Here is a 13808-nt window from a genome sequence, read left to right on the forward strand (position 1 = left end):
TTGGGCTGCAACTGAAAGGTTGTTGTATCGAACCCACTAGCCCCATGTGGCAAAGATGAAACAATCTGCTTCTGTAACAATTTCTAGCCTCGGAAACCCTATGGAGCAGTTCAGTGATGATTGTTTTTGTTGTTTCTTTTAACTATTGAGTTCTCGGTGCTTTTTGTACATTCTCATTTCATCTCTGCCCCACACCTTATGTTTATATATCATTGCTCCCATTTTGTAGATGAGAAAGCTGAGGTCTATAGACGTAAATGCCCATCCAGGGATCTGAAGTGGCAGACCCAGGAATTGAATGTTTTTGTTGCTATTAAGTGCCTTCAGGTCAGTTCTGACTCATAGTGACCCTGTATAGAAATTTTCAAGGAGCGTTTGGTGAGTTTGAATCACCGATCTTGCGGTTAGCAGTCCAATGCTTCTCTTATAAGTCCACACCATATGTGTATGCTGTGAATAAACTGTGATAGTCTCTCAGATCTTCCCGATGAAGTCCTACAAAGGGGGCTGAGTAGACTCTCCAAGGTCCTAGTCTCAGAATCCTGAGTCTAGCCATAAAAAAACCTCTCATTTTACGGAACAAGCTTGTTCTGATTACCTTCTCCTTTTCAGCAACCAGTTTGGGCGTTTTGGGTTGAAAGCTGCGCTGCAGTGTGTCTAGAGAGAAGGAATGGGATTAGGGGAGTCTGGAAAGAGGGCATTTGTGTGCCAGGATCCTGAATCCTGGAACCGATTCAGCCCGCTGTCATTTCCCTCCCAGCTGTTTCAGCAGAATTTAGGTTTTGTTTGGGAATGTGCCTTCTGGAACCTCCCTCTGAGCAGGGCATAAGTATCCTGACAGGCACCAGAGGGACAGCAGACACTTGTACATCCCTTAAGGAGGTGTGCCTGGGGTAGAGGCTTCAGAGTTAAGGTCACAGAGGCACCTTTTGGACAAGACCCTGGGTTCTGGGTCACATTAGCAACTGCTCAGCTTCAGGCAGCAGGGGAATATGGGAAGAAGCCCTTTCCGTAATCTCCTCTGGAAGGCTAGCTTTATCTGTGTGATAGTACAGCTCCTGCTTACCCACAGGAAGCTTACCTTTGGGTGTAGATAGTACTAGAAGGTCCCTGGCATCCCCAGGCCTGAGACTGGCAGGCACGCTGAGTCAGCAACCCTTTGTGATCAGTGCTGTGGGAGCCCAGAGGAGGAAGTGTTGGGGAGTCCTGCCTAGGAAAGGAGAGGTTAAGCCTCTTCTGAAATCTATTCTTGCTGCCTGTCATGCTGTCTGTGTTTGGGGAGTCAGGAGGTCTGCCTGGGCCGATTTATGTGCAGAAGTAAGCTTGTGGCGTGGGTAAAGGGGAGTGTGCAATGGAAAATCTTAAGTCCCTTGAATCAGGAGAGGGGAAAGTTTGGTGGCTGGTCCTGCTTCTTGACCTAGTCTTTCGCCTAGTGACGTGGCTTGTTGACTCATGAACTTGAAGGCTTTGAGATGTGTCCCCTCTTGCCTCTGGTCCCTCTCCTCCTCCTCACATGGAGCTCCATGAGGGTCTCTATCCTATTGACTTTTATGGCTCTGTGGGCTACCTAATTATATGTAGAGGATGCACCTCCCTGCTTCAGCCCTGGGAAAAACTTTTCTTCCCAGTGACTCACCTGAAGGCCACAGCACCATGAGAGGCCATGCGCACAGGGGTGTGGGTTATGTGCACGTGGTGTGGGGTGGGTACTTGGGTAATTGTCAATAGTCTGAAGGCAACTGTGGCTGGATTTGCCTGGTTAGTCTCAATGTGGCTTGCCTAGTGGGCTTTCATGCTTGTCTTAATTTGGGGTCATGTAGTTACCAGGTTACCACCTGTCTGCAACTTTCCCCTTGGAAACCAGGAAGCTTTCTTCCTCTTTTCCTCCCTTTGGCCATCATTTCCCTTTTTAACTATAGTTTGACACAACTCGTTTCCCTGGCTGTAGAAGTCTGCACAAGGCACTCCTATATAGAAGGGCAGTCTAGACACCTGGCCTTCCCAGTCCCAGGTTAGCCCCAATTCATTGTGTGACTTGGGTAGATCATTGCCCCTCTGAACCTCTGAACTAATTAACCCCATTTGCTCAAGGAGTCTTCCTTCTTCCTTTCAAATCCAAGAACCACATGGTTTTATAAAAAGATCTTGTCCTGGGAAGGGTGACGGTGGCATTAGGAGACTTCTCATGGGCTCACAGTCCTCTATTATTATTTCCTGGGGGCTTGGAGGGGAGAACTTGGAGGTGGACATCAGGACAGTCTGCATGGAGGAGGTGGACTAAGTACTCACTGTGGGAACCAGAGGTGGATGGAGGCCCTGGGGGTAAGGTCAGATTGGGGGTGAGGGGTGACTGATTTCAGCACACACACCCAGGCATCCTGGCCACCTGCCCTGGAGTCCGCTCATCAGCAGGATGGAAGCCATGTCGGGCAGGTTGGGGCAGTAGGGAAGGTGAGCATGTTTATCTCTCCATGCATCTGCTGAGTCATGGTGCTGGGCCCATGGCTCCTTCCCTGAGACTCAATCAGCCTTTACCATGAACCCACTATGGGCCAGGCCTGGGGAGTTCAGGTAGACACAGACTGGGGCTCGGGGGCCTGGCTTCGAACCCTAGCTCGGAATGACTTTGTGTGTGGGCCTCTCTTTAACTTTGTGAAACAAGGGAAGGGACACAGCTCAGCCTGCTCAGTGGCACAGGTGAGGACATGCTTTTGTTGTTCATGGCCTCTTTTCTGTGTCACCTTGGAACAGGTGTCTACCTGACTGGTGGATGTGTGTGTGTGTGTGTGTGGGGGGGGGGGTCCTACTACTGTTGCAGAGGAAGGGAAAGGCCTTCTGAGAGGTTCAAGAGCCTGCCCGATTTGACCAGCTCTGTGCAGATGGGCCGGGGCCCACATCTGATCCAGGGGGCACATGTAAGAGAGGGTACTAGAACCAGAAAGCGGAGTGGGTCTTTGCATAATAGGCCAGAGAAGCTCTGACTCCTGAAGGTCATTTATGATTCAACCACCTTTACCATCTCCCCAGCTCGAGAGAGGGTTTTGCCCTAGAGTCCCACAATGCAGTGGTTTCTATGGAGAAGCTTGGGCTATAAGTCAGGCCATTCGTTCTAAACTCCAGACAATTTATGGCTGCTTTCTGACCATGGAAGTGTTGGCATACGCAACCCCTGGGAGAGTCCCCTGGCAAGGGATCGCAGGAGGCTGCCAGTCAACTCTCCCATCCCAGTCCCTATTCCCAGTGACATTAACTTGAGCTACCTGGTCCTTCTTATAGCCATGTCGATGACCCTTTTTGGCTATATGCTGACCTCCTCCTTTAGGTTTGAGGAAATGGAAGTAGGGCTGCTGGGTGAGTGTCACATCTGCCAGAGGTGGGTTGTGGAAGAGTAAGAGAAAACTTCTGGGGAGCTGAGGCGCTGTTGTCCACCCCTGACATCTAGCACATATTGGGTACCCAGGCAGTCTGAGAAAGTCCTTGTTGTTCATGCATCCTATTCCAGTGATAGCACCTGATGCTCCAGGATCCTTGGTAACCCTGGTTAGGGACTTCATTGTGTCTACCCCATGACAGGGGCCAAGCGTTGGCTCTGCTCTCCAGTATCTTCTCCAATTCCCTGCTGCCCAGTAAACTACCAGGGCCTTGGCAAACTTATCTCTAGGGAATGTTCTGGGCGGATGTGGCAGTCAGGTTTGGGCTCGCAGGGCCCTGGGCTCTGAGACCGTTGTAGCAGCTGATGTCATGCACCTTTCTCTTCAGAGCAAACCACTGGGATGCATTCCATGGTGAGTGCATCTCTAGGATCGGGGTGTGGGGGTGGACTGGGGCAGAGAGGTGCTTGGGCTGGCCCAGGGCCTGCTATGTGCCAGGCTACCTCAAGATCAACCCCCATCTCTCTTACCCCCACCCACAGACACTTTGAAGGGAATAAAGGTAGGGGAAGGAAATGCTTTGGAGCCCCTTCCTTGCCTGGAACTTAGTCAGAAGAACAAGCTTTGGAGTTGACACTGTTGTAGGGAGTCCCTTTGGGGAGGACTTCTGGTCTCTTGTTTGGTTGTAGGGTCTGACCCAGCCTGATTTGAGTCACTCGGTGTGAATGGTCAGCAGGTCTGACCCCAAAGATGGTGACATAAAAGGGTCTGCAAACATGGCTTTTGCCTCTTCTCAGAAATATGTCAAGCCAGACTTTGCTCTGCTCAGCCTGAGCCTTTGCCAGAGGCTGGATCCTGACCTTGAGGAGGTGCACGCCAGGGGAGGCTGGGGAGCCCCGATACTTTTTCCAGCCTGCCTGGGGGCTCAGGCTAGCTGAATAAGTGCCTTGGTTGTATCAGACAGTGGTCTGTGCCCAGAACTTTCCGACTGAAGGTTGCCCTGGAAAGACAGTTTGATGAGGCTGCGTGGATTGGGGGAAGGACTACCCCCTGACACCCGCCAGGCCCTCTATATTCGTTTTGCATGCCCCTCTGCTCCACTTCAGAGACCATGGTGGAGATTTATTCTGGAGGATAAGAGCTTCAGGTCTTTGCTAGGATGAAGTAGTCAACTGTATACCTGCTGGAGGAAAGCTACCTGGCCTCCAACCCCTCTGTCTTCCACTTCAATAACTGTGTGCCTTTGATCTGATTATTGTCTCCTTTGCCTAGAAGATGGACATGGTACTGGAGTGAAGGTTATTTTGAAGATGAAATTGATTCAAGCACATACTTGGATTAGGGCCTGGCACATAATCCACTGCCATTAAGTCTTCCAACTCATAGAGACTCTGTGTAGGGTTTCCAAGGCTGTAAATCTTATGACTAGCAGCCCAGTGCTTAGCCCACAGTGCCACCAGGCTCCCTGCACTTGTTGTAGCTATTGTTGTTAAGTGTCATTAAGGCGATTCTGACTCATAGTGACTCTGTATAGGGTTTCCTAGACTCTACGTCTTTACGGGAGCAGAAAACTTATCTTTTTCCCCTGGTGGGCTCAAACCATTGACTTTGTGGTTCACAATCCAGTGCTTATCCTAGAGAGCCACCATACTCCCTCTAGCACATTGTTGTTGTTATTAAGTGTTGTTGAGTTGGTTTTGACTCAGCGATCCTGTCTAGGGTTTCTGAGAAGCAGCTGGTGGGTTTGTACAGCTGCCCTTGGGGTTAACAGTCCAGCGCTTATCTTACAGTTTCGCACCAGGACTCCTCTGCCACCTAGTAGTCAATCAATATTAGTTGCCATTACTGTTTTGTTTTGTTTTTTTCCCCCCATGGCCTTACTGATGTCCTCAAGTGACCTCCAGCCTAGGCCAGACCCTGAGATTCTCCCTGAGTCTCCCACTGTCTGAGTCCTCTGCTACTTTCCTTTCCTGGTACCTGGAATCCAAAGACTGGGGCTGCCCTTTATCCACTTTGGCACCTACTGTGTGCAAAGGCTGTTGAGACGTACAAGCTCAGTGCTGGGTGTTTGAGGCTGTGTGAATGTCTTGAGATAAAGAGGAAGGTCTTTGGGAAGGAGTCAGCCTTAGTGTGAAGGTGCCCAACTTCTTTGCCCCAGAGTGGTCGGGGACTTCACCAGCAATGTGTGGAGCCCAGCCAGCTTCTTTCAACCTGGTTTTCACAGGAAGTTCTATCTTCTGTTATCCAGACAGCCCTCACCCTGCCATGGGAGCTTCTCAAGGATACTCTACCCTTCTTGTGTTTCTATCTAGGCTTCCTGGTGACCTTAGTGCCTTTATCTCAGAGGAAGGTTTCCAGATTCAGGTTAGCTCATTGTTCTTCTGGGCATGGGAGGAGAAGCAGTATGCTTCTCTGTCTCCAAGGGAGAGCAAAGGGAACCGAATTTTTCCTTCCTTGGTATGTGATTGGCTTCCAACCACATTCTGACACAGGTAAAAAATTTGCTCTTGAGATCTTCCAGCTTCCATAGCTCCTGCCCACACCTGGTGCCCCAGTTCTAGAATTGGCCCCTCTGTACCATATGGAATTGATTTGCCCTGTAGTGTGAGTGACTAGAAACCTCCCTGCCCTCCAGAGACATTTTTCATTTTGAAGACCAAATTCTGCATTTTCAGGGACACTGGTAAAGATTTTGATGTTAAAGTGGAATGCGCCTCCCTCCTCCCCACACTAGCCACACACATCTGGAGACTGGCTGGCTGCAGGTGTGTCCAGGCTGCAGTTTCTACCTCATTGAAACTTGAGGAGACTTTATTTAGCCAGAGCAGGGGGAGGATGTCACTGGAAACCCATGTACCAGAGGTGTCAAGCTCTAGCCTGGCAGAATTTGGGGGGCTGATAAGCTGGAGAGCAGTTTTAGGGGTTTCAATGTCTTTTGTCTAGGGAAATCCTGAACTGAGCTTCTGGCCTCAGTTGGACATCTTGGGCTGGAAGAGAAATAATCTTCTGTTGAGTAGAGGAGGGGTATGCAAGCAACCCCCATGGGTTGTGTCTTAAGTTGGTGCATCTCCAGTATCCTGCCTAGGCCCCAAGCTCCTCAGGAAGCAGAAATCAATGAAACCAAGCAAATGTGATCCAATAACACCACTCCTCACAGACCTGCTCATGGCTGAGCGCTGTGTTTGTGTATGCTACTCCTGAGTGGGCAATCTGCTGAGGTGTGAATGGCCACCTGGCTGCCCTCCTCCCATTGGGAAGGTTAAGCTTGCCTCCCCAGCCACACACTGTTAGGACTAGAAGCCCCCTTGCCACACCTAATTCCAACCTTCATTATGCAGATAGGCAACCTAAGGCAGAGACTTTTCCAAGGTCTCACAGACTCTAACCAGGTTTTCCCAGTGCTAGGTCTGGTCACTTTCCCTTAGCTACACTCTGTAATCAGTGCCGTGGGCCTCTGGTGGGGGTGGTTGGCCAGTCTCAGGGACAGACATGCCTTGTCTGGCTCTTAGGAGCAGTACCTAGGCACAGAGGCTACTTGGGCCTGGGTTGGGCATCCTTGCTCAATGCCTGAGTGAAATCGTGCCCTGCCTGGCCCACCCCTGTCTCTCTGGCAGGTGGGAAAAAGCAGAGGAACTGGTCTTCCAGCTCCAGTGGCTACACACCCAGCCCTCAGCTGAGCCTGTTCCAAGACTAGTCCTGGCACGCGGGCCCTGCCAAAGTAGGCGCCAGCTCTGTGGCGTTGGGATGCCAGAGTCCCCCCTTTCCTCAGCAAACAGCCCTGGCCTTCATTAGGAGCCCCACCACCTGTCCCAGTCCCCTTGGGTCCCCCAGGCTGCAATATAGGACAGTGGGAGGGGCCCAGGGTAGAGGGACTGAGCTCCAAAGCCCTGAGTTTTGGTGCCATGAGAAATGCTACTATGGAGGGGTCTTTAAAGCCAAATGGCCGCCACTCCTCTACCCTGGCCCCTGAAGGCATTGAAATCTGTCTCTGGGTTGCAGGGTGGGGACTGCTGAGGTCTTACAGTATGGGAGTAGTTATAGTCAGGATGTCCCTGAAAGGCCTTCCCAGTGGAAGTGCTGACAGGCTTGGGGGAGCCTTGTTGCTGCCCCATGGCAGATGCACATCTTCAGATGAAGGCCTGCCCAATCCCTAGTCTCTCCTGCCCCGAGCCGTGCCCATAGCTCCCTGCCGTCATACCCACTGCAAGCCCCAGCTTGCCTTGAGTCTCAGTGGAGAGAGGGTGAACTGATAAATAAATCCCTATGCCTGTCAGGTAAGAAATATAGATGCTGCCTTGAGGCACTGGTAGGGACCCCTCCCTCCTGGGAATATCGTGAGTGGAAGGTTTAGGATGTTGAGGCCAAAGTCAGAGTGAGGCCTGTGTATGTCTCCTAGCAGCCTGTGGTTTCTCCAGGTCCAAGTTAGGAAACAATCCTGTGGAGAGGAAGTGATTTGACCAAGGCCATCTTGAAATCCAGCGGCGTCTTCCTTGGCCCCTGGGCTATGGCCCTTCCTTTCCCACCTACATCTAGCTTGGCTCTCTGTGGCCTTCTCAGCCTCTCCACCCTCCTGGGCCTTATAGACAAGGAAGCCTGTCAGAGCCATGGTGGAGCTGATGGGTCATTCAGCAAGCTCCTTCCCATCGTCTTTATGGCAAACGGGTCGAGAAAGGCAGAGAGATGCCCACATTACCAGCATGTGGGTAGAGGAGCTTTAACTTGAACCTTTGGTCCAGACTCCTAGGTCAGAGCTCTTTCCATCACTAAGATCCTGGGATCTGCCCTTTGCCTGAGAGCCTTGTTCTAATATGCTTTGGGTTCTTTGTTTTTATTGTGGTAAAATATGTGTGACATAAACTTTGCCATTTCAACAACATGTATGATTTATTTGCATTAATTGTATTAACTGTGTTGTGCAATCATCGCCAGTATTTGTCTCCAGAACTTTTTCATCACCCCAAAGAGAAACTCCGTACCATTAAGCAGTAACACCCATCCCCCCTCCTCCCAGGTCCTGGTAACCACAGTTTATTTTCTGTCTCTGTATTTGCCTATGCTTAAAAAAAGAAAAACCAAACCTGTTGCCATCAAGTTGCTGCCAACTCATGGTGCTCCTGTGTACAGAGTAGACCCACTCTGTGGGGATTTCTTGGCCATAGGCTTTATGGAAGCAAAGCACTAGACCTTCCTTCCATGCATCCGTGGGGTGGGTTTAAACTGTCCATCTTGTGATTAGTTTGTTTTGTTGTTGTTAAGTGTCGTTGAGTTGGTTCTGATCCATAGTGACCCTGTATAGGGTTTCCAAGGTGTGGCTGGTGAGCTTGAACTCCCAACCTTGGAGTTCAAACAACTTTGCAGTCCAGCACATTAACCCACAGTGCCATACCACCACTCAAGGACCTTTTAGCCTAGAGATTCCATGTAAGTGGGATCATATAATATTTGCCCTTTTCAGCTGGTTTATTTCACTCAGCGTAGTATCTTTGGGTTCATGCTTTGGTTTTGAGCTATCTGGCATCTCAGTATTCAGACCACCTTAACCAGAGCTAAAGGGAGCTCTGGTAGTGTAGTGGTTACGAATTGGGCCGCGAACCACAAGGTCAGCAGTTCAAAACTACCAGCTGTTTCGCGGGAGAAAGATGAGGCTTTCTGCTCCCGTAAAGATTTACAGCCTCGGAAACCCTGTACAGGGTCGCTACGAGTCGGAACCGACTCCACGGCACATAACATAATTCTGTCGGCATCAGGCCAGCTGGTGGGAAGGTGTTGGAGATGTTCTTAGAAGATAGCTTTCTGAAGAACTTAGGAAGTGCCTGTTCAGCTCCAGCCTTCAGGACAGATGAGTCTTGCTTTTCTTATGACCTACTTCTTCTACTGCTTGGAGTTGAGGGCCTCTGGAAGTTCAGGGCTCCTCCAGTTCCTTGGTGAGGCCTCAGACCAGGCAGGTGCTGTGATGTCCTGTCTGTGGAGAGAGTATCTTGGAGACTTCCAAGTTGCTGTGCACTGGAACTTGTTGCTTTTTTTGTTGGGGGCTCTGCTGCTATTTGGCGCCTCCTTTTCAAACACTTCGGTCAGGAGACCTGAGGAGGGCCTTGACTCCCCAGCCCCAGTCCCTGGAGCCCCCTGGGTAAGGACTGTCATCTCAGGACTGTTGGTTCTTGAGGTGCAGTCTGTGGATTACCTACAAGGTCTGAGAACTTGTTATGCATGCTGAATCCTGGACCTTTGCCCTGGCCACCGAGAGAGTTGGCTTCTGGGGGGAGCTGGGAAGACCCCATTTGTAGCAGCTTCTTGGTGATGCTTATGGAGTGGAAGTGTGAGAGCCCCTGGACTGGACTTGGGGGATAGTCTGATGTGATTCTTGGTCAGTTTGGCATCGTGACACAGAGCCACGGGTGGGTAAAGGCTGGGGGTGAGGTCTTTCCTTTGCTCAAACAGGGAAAGAGGTAATGATTAGCCTGTATCCCTTAGTTTTACTCTGTAGCTCTGGCCAGAAGGAAACAGAGATATATATATATAACTAAGATTTTTTAAAAAATTGCATCTGTCATAAGCCACTTCAGGACAGTTGCTATGGGGTGGACTCTGAGTGACTGGCCTTTACCCTGGAGAGGCTGTGTGTGCAAGTGAGGCTCACCTGCTTTTGGATCCCCACAGCTTGGGCTCCTGGACAACACTGGGGGCCCACCTGCCCATCATCCTCAAGGCAGTGCCAAGGCCAGGGATCGAGGCAACTTGGGAAAGACTGTTTGTGAGCCAGCCTTTTGATAAGGGCCAGCTGTTTATCCTTGATTTCCCAAAGTTGATGTTGTGACTAATGGCCTTGTTTATTCAGTGCCTCAACTCCTACCTACTGACAGGAGCCAACTGCCCCCTCTAACACACGAATTTAGTTACAAACAGCAGATACTTCTGCTTCCCTTTATCATTCAACTACCCAAAGCTGCTGTCATCAAACAGATCTTCATCTCTGCCAAGTTAGAGACATTGGGGTGATCTTTGGGTATGGCTGAGGACTTTAAGGCTCAGTCCTAGCACCCCTTATGGCAGCTCCACACCCAACCCCTGGGAACTCCCTTCCTGAAGCCCCTTGGAGTGAGTACCTGGCTCTGTGCCCTGTTTCCTCCCACAAGCCACTGGGTGATGATTCCTGAATATCTGAAGTTGAACACCCTGTTTAAGACAGTGGTCCCGTTATTATGACATTGCACTTTTGGAATTTGCTGGGTCAAAGAGCACACAACACTGAGTTCAGTAAGACTTTTCACGGGATTTGTGTTTTATCTATCATTCAAATAAAGCAGTCTGTGAGAGATGTTAGTGACTCTGGGGGGAGTCGGAAACCACCCCTTCGGCTGTGGGGTGATGGAGTGACAGTGGGTGCAGACTGACAGCCTCTAGCCAGCCTGGAGTTTTAAACCCTTGGGCTCACCATCCTCACTTGAATCTCTGTGAGATGCCCATTGGATATCCTGACCTATGACCTTGCCCTCGATCTCTTGGTGTGAGATGCCGTAGCACAAACTACCCCACCTCCTCAGTCCCAGAGCACCTGAGCTGCCAGGCAGTGGGCTCCACTCTGATGTACGGCCCTCCATATGACCAGTGCAGTGGTGAGGGACTGGCAGCAATAGGCTTGAGGCTGTCTTCTTGAAACTTCTCTGCACACATCTCCAGAGCGCCTTTTGGGAATGGTTGGTGGCAGAGTGACATAGGGCCTCCGTTCCTGAGTAGTTGACCCTGGTCTTACCCACGTCATCTCTTCACCTTTAAAATGTGGGCTGACAGCCTTTATCTCAGCCACTGGGGTTGAAACAGGAAGTCTTACTGGATGAAATTCTTACCCCATGACTTCTCCAGCCTGCTAAGATGGGCTCATCCAGGTAAGGTGGTCCTTCAGGGTTGGGGAGAGGGAGATGCCTGGTGAGTAGAACAAGGGTTGCTCCAGAAGTCTGCAGACACTGGTGAGGTGGCCTTGGGTAAGTCACTTAACTTTCTGAAATTCAGTTTCTTATCTCTCAGAGACATTCATCTCAGCTCTGCCTACCTTCCTGTGCAGGTGAGGAGTAGGAATTAAAGGCAGTAATGGCTGGGAAGTGTTTTCCAGCATGAGAGAAAGCGTTGCTCCTTTCACACCCTCTCCTCATCTCCAAGTTTTCCTTCCCACTCAGGAACTCAGTGTGGCAGCGACAGCGATGGGTTGATCGACCTTTCTAGCTCCCTGTTCCCATATTCCATGCTCCTGCCCCACTGTCTACCCAATCCTGTTCTGCCAAATGTTCTGGCTTCATACCAGTGGACTCCCAGTCTGGGCTGTGGATGGGGAGCGTGCAGATTGTCCCTTGCTTTGGACAAGCTGAACATGCAAAAGATTAGACCTCATTTGCCACCAGGCTTTTGACTTGTTTTTATGTAAAGCTGATGTCCCTGGAACTTGCAAGGTTAAAGAGGCCCTGTTTAAGGCTTGCTTTTGCTTTTCTGGACAGCACTGGGGAGTAGGGTAGGGCTCTAAGCTGAGGCCACCTGTTTCTGACAGCTTGTTCCAGAGTGGTGGCTTAGGTTTTTTGTAAGGACTTGAGTCAGAGATGATGCTGAGGAGAACCCTGTGAGGCTTTGGAGGCAGGTTGCTGCAGGCTGTTTGTACAGCAGCTGCTAAATGAAACCGGAAGTCATACTCCAAACCCCAGAATCACCTGGCACCTGCGTGATCCAGATTCAACCTCAGCTGTTATTGCTGATTTCTCCACAGGACTGATGTCTTCCATTTCTCACAGAAGCTGGAGGGGATTTGGGAGGGCACCACAGCCCATCCCCTTTTTGGAGGCCTGCATGGAAGAGGGGAGAGGCTTCCCTGAGGCCAGAGAGCTAGTTTCAGTGGAGAAGCCATTTGCTTAAGAGCTTGTTGTATAAACAAGATTGCAGAGGGATAAGCTGAGCAGAGTTAAGGAACAAATTGTTTTTAGAGGCTGGGCAAACCCTGAGTCTTATCTAGTCATAAGAGAAGCTGGCTCTTGGGAAACTTAACCTGTTGGGATTTCTCTGTATAGTTGAGAGGCCTTGCCGCCCTGGTGCTCACCTGAAACTCAGCTGCACCATTCCTGGTAATACCTCCAGGTTGTACATGGTCTTGGTCTATCAGTATGTTTAGCATCTCTGCAGGCCTCACTTAGCTCATCTGTAAATTAGGGTCTGGACACGATAACTCTGGCTTCCTGTATAAGATTTGGCTCTGCTTTAAAATGCAGTTGAGACAAGTCTGGCTGGATCCTAGCTCTCCTGCCCCATAAGGAGCTTTCTCTCCAAGGGAAGGAGTCAGGAAAGGCGCTTGTCAGGGCCTCCCCAGGAGCAAATAGGGCAGGACAGAGGTATGAGTGAGCAAGATGAAGCTGTGATCTCAGTGGGAGCCTGGGACAATTGGCAGGTAAAGGGTGGTTTCCAATCTCAGCCTGCCTGCTGGACAGGATTCATGTTGCTGAAGGTACCCTTCCAAACCAAGTGGAGGCAGCACAGGTATTTGGAGCAGCAACCTGGGAACAGGACAGAAAGGATGTACCTTGGCTTTGGTGGGAAGCATTGACAATAACTGTTCAGAGCAGGTGAGCCAGGTGATTCAGCCAGGCCTGCTGGGGCCATTTCTATGTGGGGGTGGGGTGTGGAGAGACAGTTAGGGGTTTGTCCTTTCAAAGGAAGCTGACTGTAATTTGTGACCTCGCTTTCTACACATGTTGCATGCTTTTCTCTGATCCCAATCCTGGATGTAGAGCCTCTACCTGGCCAGGCTCTGCCCCAGGGCTGCTTCAGGAGGCCAAAGGTTTTGCCTGCCCCTCCCTGCTCTGCTCTACTCGAGAATAAGATCTCTTGGGCCTGTGGCTAGAACCAGGTGAGACCTCTGTGGGGCTGAGGAGGCGGGGGCTCCCAGGGAGCGGGAACTGCTCCTGACAAGTCTGTGTGGAAGCCTGTGCTCTCCTTGCCGCCCTTCTTGTGAAATCCATGCCCACCTCCATCTCACCCATTTTCTAGACCGGCCTGCTGGCTTCAGGACTGCTGTGTGCCCCAGATCACCTCTTCTTCATGCCAAGCCACTTTTGCTCCTCTTGAAAGAGCAGCAACCACTGTTGGGAGCTTCCTTCTGTGCAAAATCTCAATTATTATTGTCCCCATTTTACAGATGGGGAGACTTAGGCTGTGAAAGATTCAGTGACCTTCCCAGGGCCACTCAGCTAGCAAGTGCTGCGTGATGCTGTTCTGCTTCCTAATTTAGTCTCTGTCATGGTCTCTGTCACTGGGGCCCTGTGTAACAGGATCATTTGGGTCAAAGTCTGGTTGCTGTTCAGACTCCTATGCTTGCCCCTTCCTGCCACCTGACGGTTAGGTCCTCGTTTCTCTATCTGCTTTCCTGGGGCCAGTGTTGTGTGTGTGTGTGTGTGTGTGTGTGTG

General features: G+C 50.6%; 1 protein-coding gene across 1 annotated transcript in view; it reads left to right on the forward strand.

The window, feature by feature from the left end:
• Window positions 1-3278: 3278 nt before the first annotated feature.
• The window catches only part of SDC1 (syndecan 1), a 14925-nt gene continuing 4395 nt past the window's right edge, over window positions 3279-13808 (forward strand). Inside the window, exon 1 of the mRNA XM_006835308.1 lies at window positions 3279-3373. Coding sequence (XP_006835371.1) covers window positions 3279-3373 — 95 coding nt within the window. The remainder of the gene's footprint in view (window positions 3374-13808) is intronic.

Source organism: Chrysochloris asiatica, unplaced genomic scaffold, assembly GCF_000296735.1.
Source record: "Chrysochloris asiatica unplaced genomic scaffold, ChrAsi1.0 scaffold00016, whole genome shotgun sequence".
Lineage (NCBI taxonomy): Eukaryota > Metazoa > Chordata > Mammalia > Afrosoricida > Chrysochloridae > Chrysochloris > Chrysochloris asiatica.